The following is a 21,291-nucleotide window of genomic DNA, read 5'->3' as shown; positions in this document are numbered from 1 at the left end:
GGGGATGCAGGCAGAGCGGTGGGGATGCAGGCAGAGCTGTAGGGATGCAGACAGAGCTATAAGGACGCAGACAGAGCGGTGGGGATGCAGGCAGAGCGGTGGGGATGCAGGCAGCCGTGTAGTTGATTCCTCCAGTGACAAAAGAGTTCCTTGGAGAACACAGATGGTGTTTGCCTCCCGTCGCCCTCCCCCATGGCCTGACGGCTCCCGCTCTGTACCTGCTGCAAAAGCCATTTCTGCCATCGCACTGCTGTCACCGGGCGGCCCTGCAGCCGAATGCTCCGCAGGGCCGTCCTACCCGCCCGCGGGAACGGCGGCCGGGCCGCAGGGGCTGCTGCTGCATACCGGCTTTTGGGGGTGGTTTTTCATGCTGAGGCATCACGGGGGGTTGCAGGGGTGTTGCACAGGTGTCATGCAGATTTGCAGGGGTGTTGCAGGGATTTGCAGGGGTGTTGCACAGGTGTCATGCGGATTTGCAGGGGTGTTGTAGGGGTGTTGTAGGGGTGTTGTAGGGGTGTTGCAGGGATTTGCAGGGGTGTTGCACAGGTGTCATGCGGATTTGCAGGGGTGTTGTAGGGGTGTTGTAGGGGTGTTGCAGGGATTTGCAGGGGTGTTGCACAGGTGTCATGTGGATTTGCAGGGGTGGTGCAGGGATTTGCAGGGGTGTTGCACAGGTGCCATGCGGATTTGTGTGGTGTTGCACAGGTGTTGTGGGGATTTGCAGGGGCGTTGCACAGGTGTCATGCGGATTTGCAGGGGTGTTGTAGGGGTGTTGCACAGGTGTTGCAGGGATTTGCAGGGGTGTTGCACAGGTGCCATGCAGATTTGTGTGGTTGTTGCGCAGTTGTTGTGGGGATTTACAGGGGTGTTGCACAGGTGTTGTGGGGATTTGTGGGGTGTTGTACAGGTGTTGCGGGGATTTGCAGGGGTGTTGCACAGGTGTTGCGGGGATTTGCAGGGGTGTTGTACAGGTGTTGTGGGGATTTACAGGGGTGTTGTACAGGTGTTGTGGGGATTTGTGGGGTGTTGCACAGGTGTTGCAGGGATTTACAGGGGTGTTGCACAGGTGTTGCGGGGATTTGCAGGGGTGTTGCACAGGTGTTGCGGGGATTTGCAGGGGTGTTGCACAGGTGTTGTGGGGATTTGTGGGGTGTTGCACAGGTGTTGCGGGGATTTGCAGGGGTGTTGCACAGGTGTTGCGGGGATTTGCAGGGGTGTTGTACAGGTGTTGTGGGGATTTACAGGGGTGTTGTACAGGTGTTGTGGGGATTTGTGGGGTGTTGCACAGGTGTTGCGGGGATTTGCAGGGGTGTTGTACAGGTGTTGTGGGGATTTACAGGGGTGTTGTACAGGTGTTGTGGGGATTTACAGGGGTGTTGTACAGGTGTTGCGGGGATTTGCAGGGGTGTTGCACAGGTGTTGCGGGGATTTGCATGGTTGTTGCACAGGTTCGAGGCCGCACAGCTGCTGGGCTGGGTCCAGGCTGTTCCGGCGCGCCCGGGGTCGGGGCAGGTCGTGAGCTGCTGCCAGCGGCTGTTCTCCCAACCACTGCAGCGCGTCAGCTGCCGCTCTGCCCCGCGTTCGCAGGGCTGTAAAGCCCATCCCGGGGACAGAGGTGACACTGGCACAGCAGTTTCAGCACCGGTCTGTGCCGGGCAGAGCCAGGGAAGGGAGAATCCCGATCCCTGAACCACGGAGCGTGCAGCAGGACACGGACCCACTCCGTGCAGCCCCGGGGGAGCCCCCGGCTTCCCGAGCAGCCCCTGGCAGACTTGTTTAGCTCTTGCAGTGATGCCTTCTAGATGTTTCCTGACAATCGCGTTACCTAATTGTTATAATCTCAGTGACTGATGCCTTGTTTACAAGGGAGCCTTGTCTTTGTTCTCGAGATCTGCCCTTGAATCCTTGTCAAGTGTCAGTGCTAGTTTATGGGTATTTTGGTCTGTCTGTGCCAGGTTATTTATGCAAGCGGTTCAAACGAAAAGGAGCAGTTTCAGGACTGATTGCAGCTCTGTGTAGGAGGGGAGGAGGATGGAGCTGTGTGCAGGTTCGGCATGGGCCGGAGCAGCGCGGCGAGCAGCGGGTCCGCACAGAGCGGCTGGGAGGTGGAGGGAGAGCCCCATGCTGCCCCAGCACCGCCCCCTCTCCCTCTTTCATCTCTTACATAAGAAGCCCTGAGGAAGAAATGGGTCAGTACAGGCGTTGTCAGTCTTGCTGTCGTCCTAGCGCTGGAGCTGTGTGTGATGTGATCCTTCACGGCCTTGGCCACATCACCCAATGGCTGCGGTGTGTAATTAATGTGCGGGAACGCCAGCGTGGGGCCGCATGCGTTTTCCTTAATACATGAAGGGGCCGTTTGGATGGAGAACGCTGGGTAAAGCAGCTCTCGCACGGGTTGTCTGATGCTGATCTGAGCGCATCCAAGCGCCTGGGTGGCTCTGAGCTGCTCGTCGAGGAGGAAAAGCTGAGCAGCACTCGTGTTTTTGGGAGCGGCGCTGGTGACGGCTGGAGGGGCAGGGAAAGGGGACAGGGAAGTTCGAGGTTTGGGTGTTACGGTGTGCGTGGGTCACTGCTGCTCTTTAAATCACCGGTTGCGTGTGCCTGGTGCCGCTGGCCCCGCGGGCGCCCGCGCCTTGGGATCGCGCAGGAGGGGCTGGGGGAGCCAGCGGTGCTGACGTGAGGCACAAATTAAAACCGAACACACTGTTTATCGGTAAACAGCGTCGAGCGTGACGTCGAGTTAACGAGGCCGGTGACCACGTCTCCAGAGCCCTCTCCGTGCAGAGAGCTGAGTCAGTTCTGCCACGACGAGGGCTGCGGAAGGCGCGTTTCCCAGCCCTGTTTAGGGAAACCCTATGGAGAATGTAAACACAATCCAGCAGATGTCTGACCCCAAACCCTGCCCGTCCGCGGGTGCCTTCACCACGGCAGCGGCTGGGGACAGAGGACGTGGTGCAGCGGAGGGGATGGCGCTGGTGCCCCCGCAGGGACAAACCTGGGGGCGGCCAGGTGTCCTCAGTGCTGCGTTTGGCCAGCACGGGGGTGAACACCGAGTCTCTTGTTGAGCACATGAACTGGGAAGAGAAAGGATCAAGGGCCCTGCTGGCGGCTCCGTGTCCCGGTTTGCCCGTCCGCTGCGCCGAGCCCGGCGCCCCGCGGGGACAGGGCTTCCCGGAGCCTTCTGCTGCCCTCAGCGCCGCGGGCTGCTCTCCTGGAGGAAGCGTCTTTGATCAGTAGAAATTAAACCAGGAAAATATTTTCCATTTGCGTCACGACAAAAGCAGCTCAAGCTGGGCGTGAGTGACTGCTGAAAAACATCGGAGCAACCCCCGTGCCGTTTCGGAAGGCTTCCTACTGTTCTCGCGTACAGTAAACACTGAATATATTTAGCAGCAGAGCCCAGCATGAGACAGCCTCTTGCTGCAATAATAGCAGTGCCGTGTCTGCTTTGGTTTTCTGTTTTCCTAAGGAATCGGTTAGGCAGAGCTCTTGGGGAGCCGGGTTCCGAGGGGTTGCCTCACGCCTTTGTTTGCCCGTGTTTACCCGCTCTAGCAACCGCGCTGAGTAACTCTGCAAACAGGCGCTGGGGTGGCCGCGGCGCTTCCTCCACGTGGCAGCGGGGACATGCCAGCGGTGACATGCCAGCGGTGACATGCCATTGGTGACATGCCATTGGTGACATACCAGCGGTGACATGCCAGCGGTGACATGCCATTGGTGACATGCCGTTGGTGACATACCAGTGGTGACATGCCAGCGGTGACATGCCGTTGGTGACATGCCATTGGTGACATGCCATTGGTGACATGCCGTTGGTGACATGCCACCGTGCAGGCGACGATTGACCCGGCTGCCGGCCCCAACAGCCGCTCCCTGCGTTGGAGGAACCGGCCCTGGCCGTCGTTCCCCTCATAGACCAGACGTTGTGTGCCCAGTGTATGGCAATGGGGCGCAGCTTTCCGCACAGGAGGCTGCAGAAATGGGGTCTGTCCGGCAGTACCACCCCGCAAATACTGAAATGCAAACCCGGTGGAGCGGGAGGAAGAGGCGAGCTGGAGGATGGGATGTTGGTTTATTGCAAATCTTCGCCTCAGACGCTCCAGCTGGCCCAGCTGGCCCAGATACACTCTGTTGATTTTATACGTGCAAGTAATAGCCATGATTTAATTATTGGAAAACCCTGTATTTCATAATAATGCACTTTCTTCATGGTATTTATTGTTCAGTTTGCTCTATGTATGATGCAAACTGCAGCAGGAAAAGGATGCTGGCAAGCGGGCTGTGGCTGCCTCGGGGTGCTGCGTCACCGTGTCCCCAGCACGATGGGACAGCCCCGTGTCCAGCACCTCTGCGGCGATGGCTTCTCAATCTGTCCCTGACTCTGCTTCCATATTAGGTGTAATTTAGCAGCTTCTCTCCCTTCCTTCTGTGCCGTAATTAGCATTTTTGGCTTGAGTCGTGTCCTCTGATCACATCGGGGCAGCCGTCGCACTGCCCAAGCCAGGAGCTCCCTGGGCAGGGACCAAGCGTTCCTGTCGGGGCCGATGTGCCCTCAGCTCTGGGGCAAGGGCACCGCCAGCAAGGAGGCGAGGGCGAGTATTTCTGTGCCCTCCTGGGCACCTAAGGAATGCTGGTCATGAAATATTTTATAGCCTATGAGGAGCTCGTCAGGGAGCCAGGACCCGGGTAATGGGGAATTTTAATTATTTGGATATTGATGGACATAATAAGTGCGCAGCAAACCACAAAGGGAAACCCGTGCCTGGAGGGGAGAGCGAGATTGATCCATGCACAGTATGTTAAATAACCTAAATTGTTTGGAGCGTCTTCTGGCTCTGGTTCCGGGAGAAGAGCCAAGCATGATAAATAAGGTCAGGGTTGGGAAGTGTCTGGAATCCAAATGTTTGTGTTCCTGTTCGATTTCAAATATTGACGGGGACAAAATGGGCAGGAGTGGCAGCAAAGGTTCGTCTGCGTGTGCCCGGGGCTGCGTGGAGCCCTGGGGAGAGGGACCTGGGTTGCGCTGCGAGCGCCGGCGGCATCGCCGGAGCCCTGGTGCGGATTTACCACGGTGGGGGTGGCCCGGGTGAGACCCAGGTGAGGAGCAACCAGAACACAAAGAGACTGAGGAGGACGGAAAGTCTGAGCAAGCAGCGTGGGTGGGATGATGGGCAGGCACGGAGATCCTGCTCCATCACACGGGTCCAACCGTCAGGCACCACTGCAATTAATATTAATCAATATTAAGCAATCTCTGCTTAATAAAAGGGGTGAGAAGGAGTCAAGAAGGGCACTGGGAGTGCCGCGCCGGGGCTGCCGGGCGGCTCCCGCGCCGTGGGTCCGCAATGGAAATGTTTGCATCACGCCGCAGGGCAGGGCCGCTGTTGGCGGTGATAAGGTGGTTTTGTGTGGGTGGCGCTGGTCTGGCTCTGTCGCTGCTGTTCTGGCTGTGGCCGAGGGCTGCACCATCCCGTTTGGTTTTGCTTGGCTCCCTGGCAGGGGTCTGTCCTGGCTGGCCCCGCAGGTACCGCCAGGGTCAGGAGATGGTGCGAAAGCCCCGTTCTGGTTTGTGTGGAGCCGGGGCGGACGGTGCCGTCCCAGCCAAGCACAGAGAGGTGCCGCTGGGGGTGAGGTCTGGGGGCAGCGGCTCTGGAAGCCGGGGGGCTGCTCTTTGCCTGTTTTCCCCTTGCTGAAAAATACCTTCGCTTTACTGAAGAGCTGCACGTGCCAGAAGGAGCCCTCTGGGGCCACGGCCCCGCGGTGCTGCAGGCAGCGGCAATGCCAGCGCCCTGTTACTCTCCAGCGTACTGTGGCATTTTTTATGCGTAGGTGTAAATTATTTAAATGCAATGTGCTTCTAGTCGTAATACACCTGAGACCTTGGCTTTCTGCGTCTTGTGAGCAGTGTGAGACAGCAGCGGTTCGGCGCAGGGAGGGATCAAGGCTGTGGTGCAGGTCTGCGCCTCGCTGTGCCGGTCTGGGTGCCGGGTCCTCCCCGGAGCCGGTTTGAAAGGAGCTGGGTCTGAGTAACGCACGTGCTGGCGCTGGGTGCGACGCCCACACAGCGTTTGGCAAAGCAAACCCCAACGTGGTGAGCCCTTGCCGTGTGTCAATGCCAACTCGGGAACGTTGTGGCCTGGCTGTTTCTGTGCAGTTCTTACGCACCTCCCTCCTCCCCAAAGGCCGCGTACTGAAGTGAGCGTGCCCACCGGTGCAGGGCGCCCCTTGGCTCCCAGAGCCCCCCGGCATCTCGTTTTCTGTTCCAGGGTGGCCCAAATCCACGCTCCTCCCCCGGTCCGTGTTGCTGTGGTTCTGCGGGCGGGGGCCGGGCAGAGCCGGGCGCGCAGAGGAGCGAGGTCCCTGTGCCCCGGCGCTGGTGCCGCTGCGGCACCGGCGGGTCGGTCTCTGCACAGCCGGTGTCCCCACAGCACCAGCTCCCTGCCAGTCCGGCCTCTGGTCCCCATTCAGCTGGAGTGATTATTTTTTTCCTCCCCTTTAAGTTTGCTGTTTTCCTGAAATGGTCTGATATGTAATAGAGCAAGACAATCATCAGAATGAAATATTTCCTACATAAAATATGCAGCAGCTATTCAGAAATGAAGATGGAGTGGAATGAGGGCTGCCAGGCAAAGATTTAAAGGTGCTGACATGTTCCCAGAGGTTGTTTACTGAAGATATCCTCCCCTAAGCCCCGGTTTTAAGACTGCCTGTCAAAAAAGGGCACAAAATAAAATTTACTGAGGAGCTTTAATAATTCAAGCTGCTGCGAGCTGAGCTTTTTGTCGCCCCTGTGGGAACAAAGCCGTATTTCAAAGGACCTTGACTCCCTCCCGATAGCGCAGGAGTGGCACTGCCAGAGCTATTTTTGCGCCGAGACACGGATTGGGTGTGAAAGCCGTCTCTGCCGGCCGTGCCAGCGAAACCCGGGCAGGCGAAACAGAGACATATGGCCTGATTCCCTGAAGATGCTGATTCGGAGGAATCTGGGGTGCGCTCTCGCTGCGGAAGGGTTGTCTGCTGCTCTTGCTCCATCTGCTGCCGGGTCTGTGGCGCTGGAGGCTGCGCGCGAGGCCCGGGCTGAGCGCGGTGCCAGGCTGGGTGTTGCTGTGCTGCAGGTACCTGGCGAGCACCACGCGTTGGCTGAGGAGCTTTTCCCTTGCTGACCCCCGAGGAAACCGTACGTACCCACGCCCCTGCCACAGCACGTTATTGCTTATTGGCACTTAAGAAACTGAAGCCCGGGTGTGCCCAAATGTTGCAGCTTTGTCCCTGTGATATCCTGGGCCCTTAATAAATCAGGAGCTGCAATGGAGTTGGCAATAGGGGATAAAACGTTCGGCACCAGCAGCGTCTCCAGGGGAACAGCAGCCCCTCCGCCCCTGCCCGCTGCCCACTGCTCTCACCCCTTCCCGTCCCGGCTGGACCGCGCTGACCCAGCCCCGTTCCCGGCTGGGCAGATGCTGTTTGGCTTCCCCCGTGTGGAACTGTGGTCCCATGGCAGATGCAACAGCCTCGTCAGACCTCTGCCCATTGTTCAAACCGGGAGCGGGCATTTCAGCAGACAAAACTGTCTGCCTTGTACGTAATTAATTGTGAAATGCTGGGCAATCAAGAGTTCGACTTTTAGACTGGACTGGTTGTCATTAGCAGCCCAAGTGTCAGGATCAGGCTTAACGGTTGGTGAGAGTCTCTGGCTTGATGCTGACGTTGTTTTGGGGCTCACAGAGGCCTGACAGCCCCGGGGACGTAAGAAACGTGGCACGTCTGGGTGCTGGGAGAACGGGGTGGTGGGTGGGGGGAGAGGAGCTGTGTCTGCTGCCGAGGGCTGTGGGTCGCAGTGGGAAGAGCCATCCTGCGACCCACTGCAGCCCAGCACCCACTGCAGCCCAGCACCCACTGCAGCCCAGCACCCACTGTAGCCCAGCACCCACTGCAGCCCAGCACCCACTGCGGCCCAAATCCCAGCCAGTGCTTTGCTTTACCTGCCCCCCCTTGCTCCTCTGCTGCCAGGGAGCCGTCCCTGCGGAGCCAAAAGCAGGTTTCTGCCGCCACCTCGCGATGGAGAAGTGTGGGGATGTCACAATGGGGACACAGCACCATGACAAACACAGGACCCAGGTTTGGGAAATGCTGCTTTATTAGTGCAGTAACCACTGCGTGTTATGGGGAGTGAGATTGGTGGGGTGCAGCAAGCAGGGCTTGGACCAACACAGCTCTTCCTGGTACCACGGAAGGATGCTGCACCCATAAGGATGCTGCTCCCATCCTGGTACCACAGAAGGATGCTGCACCCATCCCTGTACCACGGAAGGATGCTGCACCCATAAGGATGCTGCTCCCATCCCCGTACCACAGAAGGATGCTGCACCCAGAAGGATGCTGCTCCCATCCCTGTACCACAGAAGGATGCTGCACCCATAAGGATGCTGCTCCATCCCTGTACCACAGAAGGATGCTGCACCCATAAGGATGCTGCTCCCATCCCTGTACCACAGAAGGATGCTGCACCCATAAGGATGCTGCTCCCATCCCTGTACCACAGAAGGATGCTGCACCCATAAGGATGCTGCACCCATCCTGGTACCACGGAAGGATGCTGAGCTCACCTGCCCTTTGGGGGTTATCCGCAGCAGCGCTCTCCTCCCTTGGCAACACAGAGCGTGTTCCCCACATCACAGACGTGTGTGGGTGGGACAGGGGCTGCTGAGAGGAGGTTTGTGGTGAAGGTCACTGCAGCTGGATTTTGGCTCATGCCAAAATTTTGGCAGGCACACACCGAAGCCCTTTGGTCTCCTGCACCTGCTTTGGGCATCACTTTGCAAACCCTCCGGACAAGTCAGGCCTGTATCATCCCGTCCCTGGTGCTGTCCCTGACGCTCTTCAGGAAGCTGAAGATGTGGGACCCACCGGTCCCCTTGGCCTCCAGCGCGGACGGGGGTTTCCCCATGGAGGGGCCACCCCTCTCAGCCGGCTCTGCCTTGGCTTTGGCCGCCGCGACAGCGATGTACTTGGTGACGATGGCGATGTGGTGGGACCTGAAGTCCGCCAGCGCAGCCACGCAGCGGTTGAAAGCCGCGCGGAGCCGCGTGTCCCCGCGGGACAGGACGTGCTGCCGCAGCGAGGGCGCCCGGCGGACCCGCTCCACCAGGGCGCGGTGCGGCGGGGGCATGTAGTCCCGCATCCCGCGCAGGAACGCGCCTGCAAGACACCCGCCCACGGAGAAACGATGCAGCGGCTGCAACTCGGACAGTGTAGGAAACACCCAGGAGTTTCACCCTCTGCGGCTGTCCTGGGTTTGGTTGAAACAAGATCAACTCTCTCAGTGAATTTTCCCTCCAGTTAACGCCGTGAGGGTGAAGCCCCGCAGCACCTTTCCCCACGGAGCCCCCTCTGCGCTGTCACCGTGCCTCCGATTAATTGGGAAAGAAAACCCATATTAGGTCAATGCTCTGCCAGGGCTCGTCTTAACCCTAAAAGGCAGGTTTTAGCCCTTTTGATTTTGGGTTGTTTGGGTTGGTTTGGTGGTTTGTTTGGGGTTTTTTTGCTAACAGAGTGGTTTTGCTAATTTCTGATCAATATTTTCTGCTGTGGGCCAGACTAATGTGAAGCTACGTGGATGGATGAGCCAAATCACTCTGCTCCCTCATCTCTGCACCTATATATAACCTCAATAAAAAGCTGACATGCAAAAAGCAAAGTCTGTCCCTCTGGGAATTGCCAGCGGTGAGGAGGTGCCTGTCAGAGCCTCATTTACCGGCTTCCTCCCTAAAACCGGGGCAGAGCCTGGGCCCAGCTGGGTCTGCGAGGGGGTGAGGGCTGCGAGGGGCGCTGTGGGGGTTGCTCTGGCTCGGCTCTGCCCTCACCGCCCAGCACAAAGGGAGGAGCGCGACTCACCGCTCTGCGGGCCGTGCCGGATGCCCAGCAGCTCGTCGAAGGCGTGCAGGACGGTGCTCTGCGCCGCGCTGCCCCCCGAGAACGCCAGCGGCTCCTCGCACACCCCCTGGTACAGCAGCCCGGCCGGCAGGGCCGGGTTGTCCTTCCAGCTGCGGGGACACGGCGGTCAGACCGGGAGCGGCTGGCAACGGGGGAACGGTGACAGGGAGAGGGACCCTGGGCTGGCAAGACTGAGCAAAACCTTCCTGACCCAGTCCATGGGTCTCCGAGTCCATGGGTCTCCGAGTCCATGGGTCTCCGCCATGGCAGAGTCACCCAAACGCCCCTCTGAGCCCCCTGAAGTCTGGATTTTTCTCTGCTCCTGAGATGATGTCTTTACAGGCAGCACAGGGCAGCCTGCGTTTGTTTATTTCAGCAGAGAACCAGCCTGCAACGTGGTTTCCTCCCTCTCATAAACCGCTTGTCCTCGGCGAGCCCAGGAGCGGGCACATCGGTGCCTCCCGCGCACCGGTAACTCAGAGCCCGCCAGCCCCTTTGTGCGCCTGTTGTGCAAAAATGGACAAATACTTGCTCGCGAATGGCAGGAGTTACAGCTTCAGAGAGGTAATGTGCCCGGCACAAAAATAGCTCTTGACCTTCTGAAGAATGCACCATTTCATGGAGCTTTCTGTGCTGCTGGGGCTGGTTTACTGTTGGAGCAGATTTTGCACAAAATGGAGAGAAAATAGATTCATTATCAAATACCATAATATTTTTAGCTCTCCCAGGGCTGTATTTATAGTAACCTTTACTAGTGGGAAGTTCTTATAAGCAGAAGGGAATTTAAAGGCATGTTTTTCCAGGCTGATGACCATCAAGACAAGGTCAGCTGGGATAAAAAATGAGAGAAACTTAATCAGGATGCATGGAGCCTTTTGACCTAGGAACGCTGAGATACGCTGAAGGGAAACAGAAATAGCAGCCCCTGAGAAGCCCGGAGCGGCTGGGACGGCAAACCCGCGCCGCGGGGCAATCCCGGCGCGCTCCTGCCCCCGCCCTCACCGGCTCTGGGGGGACAGCACCGCACTCACCCAGAGAGAAAGATCCGGATCACGGAGTAAAACACGGCAGGATCCACGTAATCTAGGAGGAAATCGGATCACAGCTGTTACTGCAGGCAAAAAGCTGCTATTTCCCTCTGCAGCAGCGTTTCCCACACGGCAGCGCTGCCCCCGCCGCAGCCGAAACGACCCCAATCTGTGCATGGCAGCGCTGCCCCTGCCGCAGCCGAAATGACCCCAATCTGTGCATGGCAGCGCTGCCCCTGCCGCAGCCAAAACGACCCCAATCTGTGCATGGCAGCGCTGCCCCCGCCGCAGCCGAAACGACCCCAATCTGTGCATGGCAGCGCTGCCCCCGCCGCAGCCAAAACGACCCCAGTCTGTGCATGGCAGCGCTGCCCCCGCCGCAGCCGAAACGACCCCAGTCTGTGCATGGCAGCGCTGCCCCTGCCGCAGCCGAAATGACCCCAATCTGTGCATGGCAGCGCTGCCCCTGCCGCAGCCGAAATGACCCCAATCTGTGCATGGCAGCGCTGCCCCCGCCGCAGCCGAAACGACCCCAATCTGTGCATGGCAGCGCTGCCCCCGCCGCAGCCGAAACGACCCCAATCTGTGCATGGCAGCGCTGCCCCCGCCGCAGCCAAAACGACCCCAATCTGTGCATGGCAGCGCTGCCCCCGCCGCAGCCGAAACGACCCCAATCTGTGCATGGCAGCGCTGCCCCTGCCGCAGCCGAAACGACCCCAGTCTGTGCATGGCAGCGCTGCCCCTGCCGCAGCCAAAACGACCCCAATCTGTGCATGGCAGCGCTGCCCCCGCCGCAGCCGAAACGACCCCAGTCTGTGCATGGCAGCGCTGCCCCCGCCGCAGCCAAAACGACCCCAATCTGTGCATGGCAGCGCTGCCCCTGCCGCAGCCGAAATGACCCCAATCTGTGCATGGCAGCGCTGCCCCCGCCGCAGCCGAAACGACCCCAATCTGTGCATGGCAGCGCTGCCCCCGCCGCAGCCGAAACGACCCCAATCTGTGCATGGCAGCGCTGCCCCCGCCGCAGCCGAAACGACCCCAATCTGTGCATGGCAGCGCTGCCCCCGCCGCAGCCAAAACGACCCCAATCTGTGCATGGCAGCGCTGCCCCCGCCGCAGCCAAAACGACCCCAGTCTGTGCTCAGAGCAGGGCTGGCACAGTGCATGGTGCTGGCGTCACCTCCCCGCGGTGAGGTCCCCCTGGCACCCCACACTGGTACCCCACGCTCGTTTGGGTGCTCGAGCCCCTCATACCATGCTGGGAGGTTCCCCTCCCGCTCCATCTCTCCAGTCAGGCCTTACGGGCCACGCGTGAGCGTGTCTGTGCGAACACACACGTGTGCTGCGATGAGGACGCGCTGCCCCGGCGTTGGGGGCCGCTGTTACCGTGCATCCGTCCCAACGCCGTGCTCATGTCCCCGATGGCCTCGGCCAGCTCCCGCAGGGCTCTGTGCAGGGTCTCCTCGTCCAGCTGCAGGATGGCCTGGATGGCCTGGATGACCGCCTGCGAGAGGAAGAGGAGAGAGGACGAATGTCTGTGTGCGTGGCGCTGGATCCCAGCTGCGCCAGCTCTGCTCCCTCCCAGCCCAGCCGGGTGCGTTCCGGGCGAGCAGGGAGCTGCAGGACACGGGAGGGCATCGCGTCTCCGCCGGCTCACCCAGCCAGACCCCCACCTTAATCCCGGGCACGGCCGCCTTCTCCACCAGGAGGGTGACGAGGATGAAGCCGCGCAGACTCTCTCCCCCGGGCAGCGAGATGATGGTGTCCAGGTTCCTGCAAGAGCAGCCGCACGTGGGGTCAGGGGGTGATTGCTCAGGGTCTCCCCATGCACCTCAGGACCCTCTGAGCCCTGGGAGCCCAACCCTCCCGGCTGCAGAGCCTCCTCCCTGCGCCCTGGGCAGAGCCAAACCAGCACAGAGCGAACGGGCAGAGGGGCTGCTCGGGATGGGGGATCTGGACCTCCCCAGCACTCGCTGGCCCCGACGCGCCGGCTCTGCGCGGAGCAGCGCGGCTCAGCCGCGGCCACGGCGCTCTGCTGCCCTTGCAGTGGCATTTGTGTGCCAGAGACTGAGCTGCTGCTGTTGTGCTCGTCCATCACGAGATAGGTGCAGCCTGGGCAGGGCCCCGCAGTGCCAAGGCAAACAAAACTAATACTGTTAGAACGTAAATAAGCATCTTGAGTACTTACTCCATTTCCAGAGGCCTGAAGGCATTTCGGGTGTTGCCAGCACATGCAAAAGAAGTGGAGAGAGAAAGCGAGATGTTATAAATTGTCTCAGCACCAGACTGTGCTCTGTGGGACACACACGAGCTGCTGGTCTGTGGGCAGCTCCGTCCTGGGGGGATGCTCCCAGAGACACCCCGGTCCCCCCGGGCACCTGTGTCTGCACCCCTGAGACAGACCCCAGCAACGGCGGGGTTTCGGTGGGTTTGGTGACTGTCCCCATTGTGCAGATGGGAACCTGGTCAGGCTCATCGCTGCTGCCCCAACCGTGGGGAGAACGGCGCTCAGCCCACCTGCGTTTGCCCGTTTACCCGTTGGGGTTCTTCCTCCTCCAGTTGGCCAACACCAAGTCTGCGTGGGTGAGGATGGGGGGCAGCCCGAGGGCCTGCGAGACCTCCCAGAAGGGGACAGCGACATTTTGGGGCAGGACCTGCAGGGCACAAAGCACAGGAGAGGACAGGGACACTGCTGGGCTGGTGCGCTGTCAGGAGGGGTCACATTCCTGCTGCAGCCCGCGAAAGGGGCTTTGCTGTGTGTGGGGTGAGCCCCACAGATCACAAGGAGCTGGTGAACTGGCTCCGCAGTGCTCTCACCTCCACAGCACCCTCCTCGCCCTCCTGCCAGAGGTAGCCCATGGTGATGAAGCTGAGCACCAGATGTGCCAAGCGCAGCTCGCGGTGCCCTCGGAGGTGCTGGGCGCTCAGCTGTGGCATCTGCAGGGACACACGTGGGAGCCGGGGACATGGCAGGCGACACCAGCATCCCCCACCAGCGGGCCGAGACCCTCCCCATGCTTCTCCTGCCTTTGCCGTCCCCCTGCAGTCCTCTGCCCAACCCCCCTGCAGGATTTGCTGCTGATTTGCCAGGAGCGATAAGGCGGGTACCTGGTGAACTCGGGAGCGGAGCCGCTGGCTGGCGACGAGCTGCGGCAGGTCACGGGCCACCTCCATCCAGGGACCGTAGGGCGCGGGCAGCTCTGCCTGGGGAGAGAGGAGGGGTGTGAATGCAGATGGGCGGCGCGCTGGGACAGCGGGAGGGACAGGGGGCTCCGAGATAAGCCCAGCTCTGGGTAAACTCTTGGGAGTCGAGGCCGGCTGAGCGCAACTCCCAAAGTGCCGCTCCCGCCCCCAGCGTGAGTCGCTGCTGGGCCTGGGCAGCGCGGGGGCCACGGGGGGACCGCTCCCCTCCATCGCGTTTGCAGCCATTCTCCTGGGCTGGGGGGCAGGGCTGTGCCTGCGCGGGGAGGGGAGCGGGCGCTGCTCCCAGCATCCAGCATCCATCCACCCTCGCGCTTCGTGGCTAATGGTTCGTGTCCTGTTCCCCTCTTGTGACACCAGCCTGCGTGTTGCAAATTAATGGGTGATAAAAAGCATCTGCCTGTCCCTGCGAGCTCCCCCGCGAAGCGAGTCCGGTGACAAACGGCACCGCTCTCAGGGCGGCAGATCTGCAGCCTCCTCCCACTCCCCAAAGCCCTGGAAAGCCGAGGCTAATGTGTGAATTGCAAAGCTCCTTCTCCTCTCCCCTGTGCTGCTTGCTGCAGCCAGTTTAATAACTTGTAAAGCAGGAGGTTTGTCCTATTAAAGTACCTAACTCAAAACAACACATACCTTCCTTGTTGCTTTTTATCAACTGTTATAGAGTAGCATTAAACTGAAGCCCGACCAGAAAGCCCCTCCCCAGCCCTCTGTTTTCTGCCCTGTCCCGTGGCAGGGGGCGCAGCGCCTCTTACCAGGGGGTCGGGAAGGAGGAAGCCGAGCTCCTCGGAGAGCTGGAAGCTGCTCAGTGCCAGGGGCAGCGGGGTCTCCTCCGTGCCGCCAGCGGCCTCCATCGCCGGGCGCTGCCGCAGGGCCGGGCGCGCCGGGGCTGCCGGGATGTGCTGAGCCAGCGCCGTGCGCCCCTTGTCCCGGGGCAGCCGGGCTCTGGCTGCACAATGGCCGCAGTGGCCGAGCAAACACGGGTAAAGGTTGCCGATAAGGCGTTGTCGTGGAGCAAACGTTGATCCCTGTCCCTGTGGGCATCCGGCTCTTCCCCAAATCCCCTGGGAGCAGCGGGGAGGCTCCAGGCTCCCACGGGCGGCTGCACCAAAGGTCCAGGGTGCTGTAAGTTGGCTCAGAGCCACTGTCTCTGCAGCTGGGTTTCCCCAGGGCCCTGGCAATGCCAAACTCAGGTCCTGGGTGCTGCCCTTGGTCTGCAGGAACCAAGCAAGAACCGGGGTCTGTCTGTGCCCACATCTTGCTGGAGGCTGAAGAGCCTGGGCATGCGGGGAGTGCCACATGGAGCCCACACCGTGGCATGGACCTGCAGCCCCCACGGGCACTGGTTGCAGCCCTGGCAGGCCAGATGTGTGCCAGAGGCTCTAGGAGCTGCCACAGCTCCTTCCAGGCTGTGTGTGACACCCCCAAGGTGCCAGGGGACCTTTGTCCCCACAGGAGCGATACACGAGGCACAAACAGTACGAGAGCCGGGGCTCCTGCACTCCCTGGGGCTCACGGTGCTGCCCAGGGATCACACAACTCCTCAGAGATCCCAGACACCTTTTATTGAACACCACCACAACAAGAGACACACTACACGTGGTTCCAGTGACCACCGCACAGGGTGCCGGACACTTTGCCCTGAGCCGGGGCTGGGGGCGTCCCCTCCGCTGTCCCGCAGCGTCCCCTCGCACAGCTCTCCATGGACTGTGACCCTGCGGGCAGACACAGCGTCACAGACCACACCAGCTGCACAACCAACAGCGCCACTGCTCTGCACCACTCCGGGCTGTTCCACCCGACTTTCCTCCGCGCTCACACCCTCTCCCAGCCAGCACCTCTCAAGCTTCCCGGCTCAGAGCTCACACCAAGTCGCTGCCGTCCGCTGACACCTTCCCGGGACATTTGGCCAAGTGCCACCTCCGGTGCCTGCTCTGACCCGCCACGTCTGCAGGTGCTCAGGAGCCCACATGTCACAGAAACCCCCCGCCCACCCGTGACTCCAACACCCGCGGTGCCCCCACGCCAGACGGATGCTCCCACTAAGCCCACTTCCCTGCCAACATCAGGGGAGGTTTCTGCATTCCCTATTTCCACTGCCAGTTCCACCACCTTCCCCACACAAGCCAAGCACAAAGCAAAAAGTCAGCCCCGTGGGCAATGACTTACACTTCAACATCCTTTCCTGCCGCCCCGCTACACGTGCGACACCTTCCTGTCCGCGCTCACTTTGCCCTTGCGTTTCGACTTAGCGCGGGACCTAGAGGAGGGCAGCTCCTGTCACTCAGCTGCAAGGAGCAAAATCCCCCTCCCGGCATTGCTGACCCCGTGGCAGCACCGCCTCACCCCTTGGTCGTCTGTCCCCGCCTCGGGCACGCTGCGTGGTGACAGCCCAGCTCTGCTGCTGCCACCGCCGCGCCACCCACCCACCGCCACCCCAGCAGCCGCTGGTGCAGACAACAAACTCACTTGTCTAGATCCAGCTTCTCCCTTCTCCTCCGCTCCAGCAGCACGAGCAAGAAGGCGAGAGGCAGGAAGAGGCAGAAGATCAGAGGCAGCCACAGCCTCAGCAAATCCTTGAACCTGGTGTGGCCTCCACAGAGGCACAGGGAACAAAACCACCTCTGAGCCCACCTGGGATAGACCACAGGACCCAGACACTTGCCTGCACGGCCCTGCCATGGTGAGCCAGCGCCAGAATGGGAACCTGTCGCCCCGGAACCATCTGCAGATGGGCTGTCACCGCTCCCATCCAACGTACCTTTCTCCTGGCACATGGGAGGCTTCCAGCCGGGATGGCAATGGCACTTCCCCTGGTTATCGCAGACCTGTGTGACAGACGGGGACGGGCAGGATTCACAGCCAGCTGCAGAGGGTCGGGCCCGCACCTCCTCACGCCGGCACCGGCACAGGGCCCCGGCGCCAGGCAGCGCCCCGCGTGCCGCTCACCACCAGCTTCGGCCTCGCCACGGCCGGGACGGCTCCTGAGAGCCAAACCCAGCACAGACAACCCGCAGCGCCTGACTTACGCCGTGATCGTGGCAGTTGTTCTGCGTGTCACACGTGTTGTTGAGGACGGCAGCGGGCACGCAGTGCTGGTTCTGGCAGATCTGCAGCACAAGCACACGAGCACCCGGCTCAGCGGGTTACGCACCCGGCTCCGGCTCTGGCACCTTCTGCCAGCCCTCCCTTCTCCCCGGGGCGCTGCCGCGCTCCCGGGATCGGCACCTTGCGGGTGCTGCAGATGGTGCCGTCCTTCACCAGCATGGGGTCCCTCTCCGTGAGAGGCTTCATGTAGTCCAGCGTCACACACAGCTTGTTCTGCACCCGCATGTAAATCACCGTGGCCTTCTCCTTGGTGAAGGGCTTGGAGCCCGGATATTCACACACGAGCTTCCCGCAGCGGAGATCCCTGCGAAGCCATCGCGAGCTAAGGATGTGACAACAGCCACCCCTGTCCTGCCAGCTCAGCCCAGTTGCTCGGAGAGCTCCAGATTCCCAGCGCACAGACACAGCACCTACACCTGCACGGGCCCCTTCCGCACCCCCCTCAAATCACACGCTCCCCAACCCTGCACGGGTACGTCTCATGCACCCCAGCACCGTCCTGCAGCACTCACTTCCACTCGCAACGCTGGTAACCGCTCTCACTGGAGCCGCAGTGTCCCATTCTGTCCCTTTGGCTATTTATTTCTTCGTAGCAGTCAAAGGGCCCATCCTTGGCACCTGCAAACACACGACGACACTCGTGGTCTGTCCAAGAGCCTCTCTCCACCTCGGGGCTGGGCAGCACCACTTCGGGCACCTGCTGCACCCGACTCGGTGACACCCGGGGACACGTGCGCGCTCGCAGGCACCTGGAGCCGCGTCTGTGCAGGAGCTGCCAGAGTTTCCCACCTCAGCGCCTCCCTTCCAGGTCTCTGCAATTCCCACAGCACAGCCAGCCCCTTCTCCCGCAGCCCAGCGCCCTCACCGCGGCCAAAGATATCCTGGCACTGCTTGTCGGCCGTCTGGCAGACGCCCCGGTAGCAGAAGGCGGTGTTCCTGCGGCAGGGGTGCCCGTCCATCACCCACAGGTCGGGTGTGCACTCCCCAGAGGTGCCGTTGCAATACTCCTCCAGATCGCACTCGTCCTCGGTGCTGCTTCTGCACAGCGTGCCTTTTTTCATAAACTAAAGAGATTACATTAGAAAAGAATGGCCAACCCGGGGGATGCGGCTACGAGCCTCACATGTGGCTGTAAAGGTGGCATCTCTGCCACCTCTGTGGTTTGGGAGCTGGCACAGTACCTGAGCCCTAAAATTCCCTCCCTGGGACACAAGCCCCTGCCTGGCACCAGCACTTCACAGCGCTCCCTTCACCTCCCGACACTCGCTGGCCCTCCCCATCAGCGCGGCGGCCAGCCCCGCCGGCTGGATGCTCCGTCACCCGTTCCCCGTCACATTCCCGTTCACATCAGGTGTGCCTGAGCGGTGCCGGTGCGGGGCCGCCCGCAGGACTCACCTGGCAGTGCCGGCAGCACGGTCCCGCCACACACTGCATCCCTCTGCGCATCTTGCAGCCAGTGGTGCAGCACGGGTCACGCTGACATTCCTGGAGGTGACCGGTGGGGACAGTCGGCAGAGGTTCTGCCTCCCGAGGGACAACGGGCGGCTCGGCTCTTCCCGCTGCCCCGGGGCTCCAACCAACCTCTGCGGAGCCGCAGTCACAAGCCTCTCCCGGCTCCACCACCTTGTTGCCGCACACGGGAACTTTGTACATCAGGTCCAGAGCTGGTCTGTTCAGCAGGCACTGCCCTTCCCCGGCGGCGACGAAACGCTGGAACTCTTTGATGCTGCAGTTGCTGAAGACTTTCACCCCATTTGCGAGTCTGCGAGGTGAAGGACAGGGCTGCTGTCACCACGGGCTGCGTTTTGGGCTGTGTGGCCCCTCCTGCCCACAGAAGGTGTCGGTAACGTGGGGTGGCTGCTCCCCACGACCCCCAGGAGCTGCCCCCTCCACCCCTGGACACGTCCCCTGCCCTGCGGTGTCACACAGGCGGGTACCGCGCACACCGGCGGGACCAGGTCTCTGGTGCCATGGCATCGGCCCCCACCCGCACGCCGAGGGTCGGGGAGCCTTACTCCGATCTGTTCTGCATCACGCAGGCGGCCACGGCGCAGCGGCAGCCCCGGGTCTTCTCGTACGCCATGCCCAGGCTGCGCCCCAGCAGCCGCGCCACGATGACCGCGAACGTCTCCAGCGTCGCAGTGCTGTGGTACTGCAGGGGACAAGGACCCGCCTCAGCCCGCGCCACCGCCGTGCCCGGCACCTTCCCGCGGGCTCTGCGGGGCGTGGGGGCTCCTGCACCCACAGCCCTGGCACCCAGCTGCTCCCGGCACCTCCGTGGCCTTGCCGGGGGCTCCACTGCCACCCAGAGGAGCCTCTGCTGCCGGGGGCACTGGGGAGCACCTTACCTACGGGCACGGGAGGTTATGGGGAGGGACAGACAGACAGCTCAGTGCACCGTACCAAGGCAACCCCTCCAGCCTGGTTCTTGACACACGCTTTCCTCGCAGAAGATGCCCCTACGTAACGGGACTGATTCCTGTAACTGGGAACAGACCGGGCTCGGTCCAACACACCTTCATCTTCCTTTTGTTTCCACGCTGACACGCCCATCCCGATCTTACAGAAATAGGAACGTTATGTCCTGCAGCTGCAGCACACGATGCACATTTTTCCACTGCAAAAATTCCTGCAGCATCTCCTCAGCACTTCCAGTGGTTGGGATTTTGTTGTCTTCTGTCCAAAACTCCAGAGAGGACAGTACTATCGTCACATTGAAGTGAGAAAACATCTGCAGGAGGAGAAGAGCACAGCTGGTGCACAGGGCGCTGCAGCCTCCCGCTGCTTTGGCTGCAGGCTCTTATCTGCACCACTGCCACACTCTTCCCACGCACGTTCAGGATGCGACCCAAGCCACTTACACTGTTCAGGTAGCTGAAAAGCTGCACCATCTTGGCTGTCACAGCATCCTTGTCTGCTCCCATGTACTCATACTGAAAGGCGACAGGCACAAGAGCACGTCAGGGCACTGAGCAAGGCGAACTCCCCGAGAGCGCTGCCTGTGCTCCCTGCCACAACGTTCGCCTGTCTGTGCCCAAGGGAGTCAGTTCCATTGTGTGGAGGCTCTCAAGCCTCATGCAAATCGCCCTTGACGTTCTCCTGTAGGTACAGACTTGCTGCACACAGCTTTTTCTACAGGTAACAGTTTACAACAGAGGACGCAAGGACTCACCAGAAGCTTGTCCAAAACTGCATGCATTTCCACATACCGAGAGGAGCTGCTGACAGCTTGCTTATTCTTTAGGAAAACCAAATAAAAACCAAACTAAACAAAAAAAACCCAGACAAACAAAACCAACCAAACCTCAACAAAACCAAACCATGCACACATTGGTGCGGAGCCGCCCCTCTGCAAAGGAGACCTTGAGGTCGGTTACTGCCCTTCAGGGCCATGTGGAGCTGCAGGACGAACAGCCCCTGGCTCGCATCATCACAACACGACATCCCCGTCCTTCGCTGCACATCTCCCGCGCCTGTGGCCACCACCCCATCGCGGACCAGCCGGCCGGTGCACTTTGTGCACTCACCTCTGTTGTGTTCTCCGACGTCAGCAACACCTTCCCAGTCCAGACGAGAGAGCTGTTGTGTAGGAACAGCTGAGTCACTAGGTTTTCTTTCACCATGGGGTATACAAGATGCTGATAGTCGGCCGAAGCTTCCAGAGGCTTGATCCCGTAGCTGACACTCACGAGCTGCAGGAGCCCGCTGGAAAGCAAAGGCGCAGAACAGCAGGAATGGCTCCTCTGCCACCTCGGGACGACACCGACAGCGCGCGGTGCCCCACGAACGCCTGTTCCCCACGCAGAGGCAGCCACTGTACCTCAGGCCGGCACAGGCGCTAAGTGCCACGAGCGAAACGGAGGAACCCTCGATGCTGCCTTCGTAGAAGCAGTCGCGCTGGAAGGATCAGCGTGTCAAGGGCTCGGTGCCTTCTCCCCAGAGACCCAGGGAGCGCTGCAGCGTGGAGGCACCAGACCTTGCGACTGCCCGCACTGCAGTCCCTGTCCCCACAGAGGACGGGCAC

At 60.8% G+C, this 21,291-nt stretch overlaps 2 protein-coding genes across 2 annotated transcripts; both read right to left on the bottom strand.

Annotated features, from left to right (window-relative positions):
• Positions 1 to 8,490: 8,490 nt before the first annotated feature.
• IDO2 (indoleamine 2,3-dioxygenase 2) lies at positions 8,491 to 15,363 on the bottom strand. The gene is made up of 10 exons (XM_065856769.2): positions 14,915 to 15,363; positions 14,070 to 14,165; positions 13,779 to 13,898; positions 13,497 to 13,615; positions 13,150 to 13,164; positions 12,635 to 12,734; positions 12,348 to 12,465; positions 10,965 to 11,016; positions 9,895 to 10,043; positions 8,491 to 9,198 (listed from the first exon to the last, which is right to left on the bottom strand). Exons 1-10 carry the CDS (start codon positions 15,011 to 15,013, stop codon positions 8,837 to 8,839), a joined length of 1,230 nt encoding a protein of 409 aa, XP_065712841.2. The 5' UTR covers positions 15,014 to 15,363; the 3' UTR covers positions 8,491 to 8,836.
• A 346-nt stretch (positions 15,364 to 15,709) lies between these two features.
• LOC139825653 (disintegrin and metalloproteinase domain-containing protein 2-like) lies at positions 15,710 to 20,205 on the bottom strand. The gene is made up of 14 exons (XM_071799360.1): positions 20,131 to 20,205; positions 19,832 to 19,998; positions 19,671 to 19,752; positions 19,283 to 19,419; positions 18,849 to 19,029; positions 18,663 to 18,752; positions 18,133 to 18,331; positions 17,780 to 17,885; positions 17,388 to 17,589; positions 17,189 to 17,269; positions 16,921 to 16,987; positions 16,629 to 16,752; positions 16,329 to 16,419; positions 15,710 to 15,874 (listed from the first exon to the last, which is right to left on the bottom strand). The coding sequence occupies exons 2-13, from the start codon at positions 19,996 to 19,998 to the stop codon at positions 16,356 to 16,358; spliced, it is 1,500 nt and encodes a 499-aa protein (XP_071655461.1). The 5' UTR covers positions 20,131 to 20,205; the 3' UTR covers positions 15,710 to 15,874; positions 16,329 to 16,355.
• Positions 20,206 to 21,291: the final 1,086 nt, after the last annotated feature.

This window comes from Patagioenas fasciata, chromosome 26, assembly GCF_037038585.1.
Source record: "Patagioenas fasciata isolate bPatFas1 chromosome 26, bPatFas1.hap1, whole genome shotgun sequence".
Classification (NCBI taxonomy): domain Eukaryota; kingdom Metazoa; phylum Chordata; class Aves; order Columbiformes; family Columbidae; genus Patagioenas; species Patagioenas fasciata.
This window is presented reverse-complemented; position numbering and strand designations above follow the sequence as displayed.

Bases quoted from the DNA above. Each gene is read 5' to 3' on its own strand.
- IDO2 (XM_065856769.2), bottom strand. From the start codon at position 15,013: ATGGAGGCCGCTGGCGGCACGGAGGAGACCCCGCTGCCCCTGGCACTG. The intron at 10,044-10,964 runs GTGAGTGCGGTG...GTGTCCCCGCAG, and splicing joins ATCCGGATCTTTCTCTCTGG to CTGGAAGGACAACCCGGCCC. The intron at 9,199-9,894 runs GTGAGTCGCGCT...GGTGTCTTGCAG, and splicing joins CCGGCACGGCCCGCAGAGCG to GCGCGTTCCTGCGCGGGATG.
- LOC139825653 (XM_071799360.1), bottom strand. From the start codon at position 19,998: ATGTTTTCTCACTTCAATGTGACGATAGTACTGTCCTCTCTGGAGTTT. The intron at 18,753-18,848 runs GTTGGTTGGAGC...GGTCACCTCCAG, and splicing joins GTGACTGCGGCTCCGCAGAG to GAATGTCAGCGTGACCCGTG. The intron at 16,988-17,188 runs GTAAGTCAGGCG...TCTGTCACACAG, and splicing joins ACAACTGCCACGATCACGGC to GTCTGCGATAACCAGGGGAA.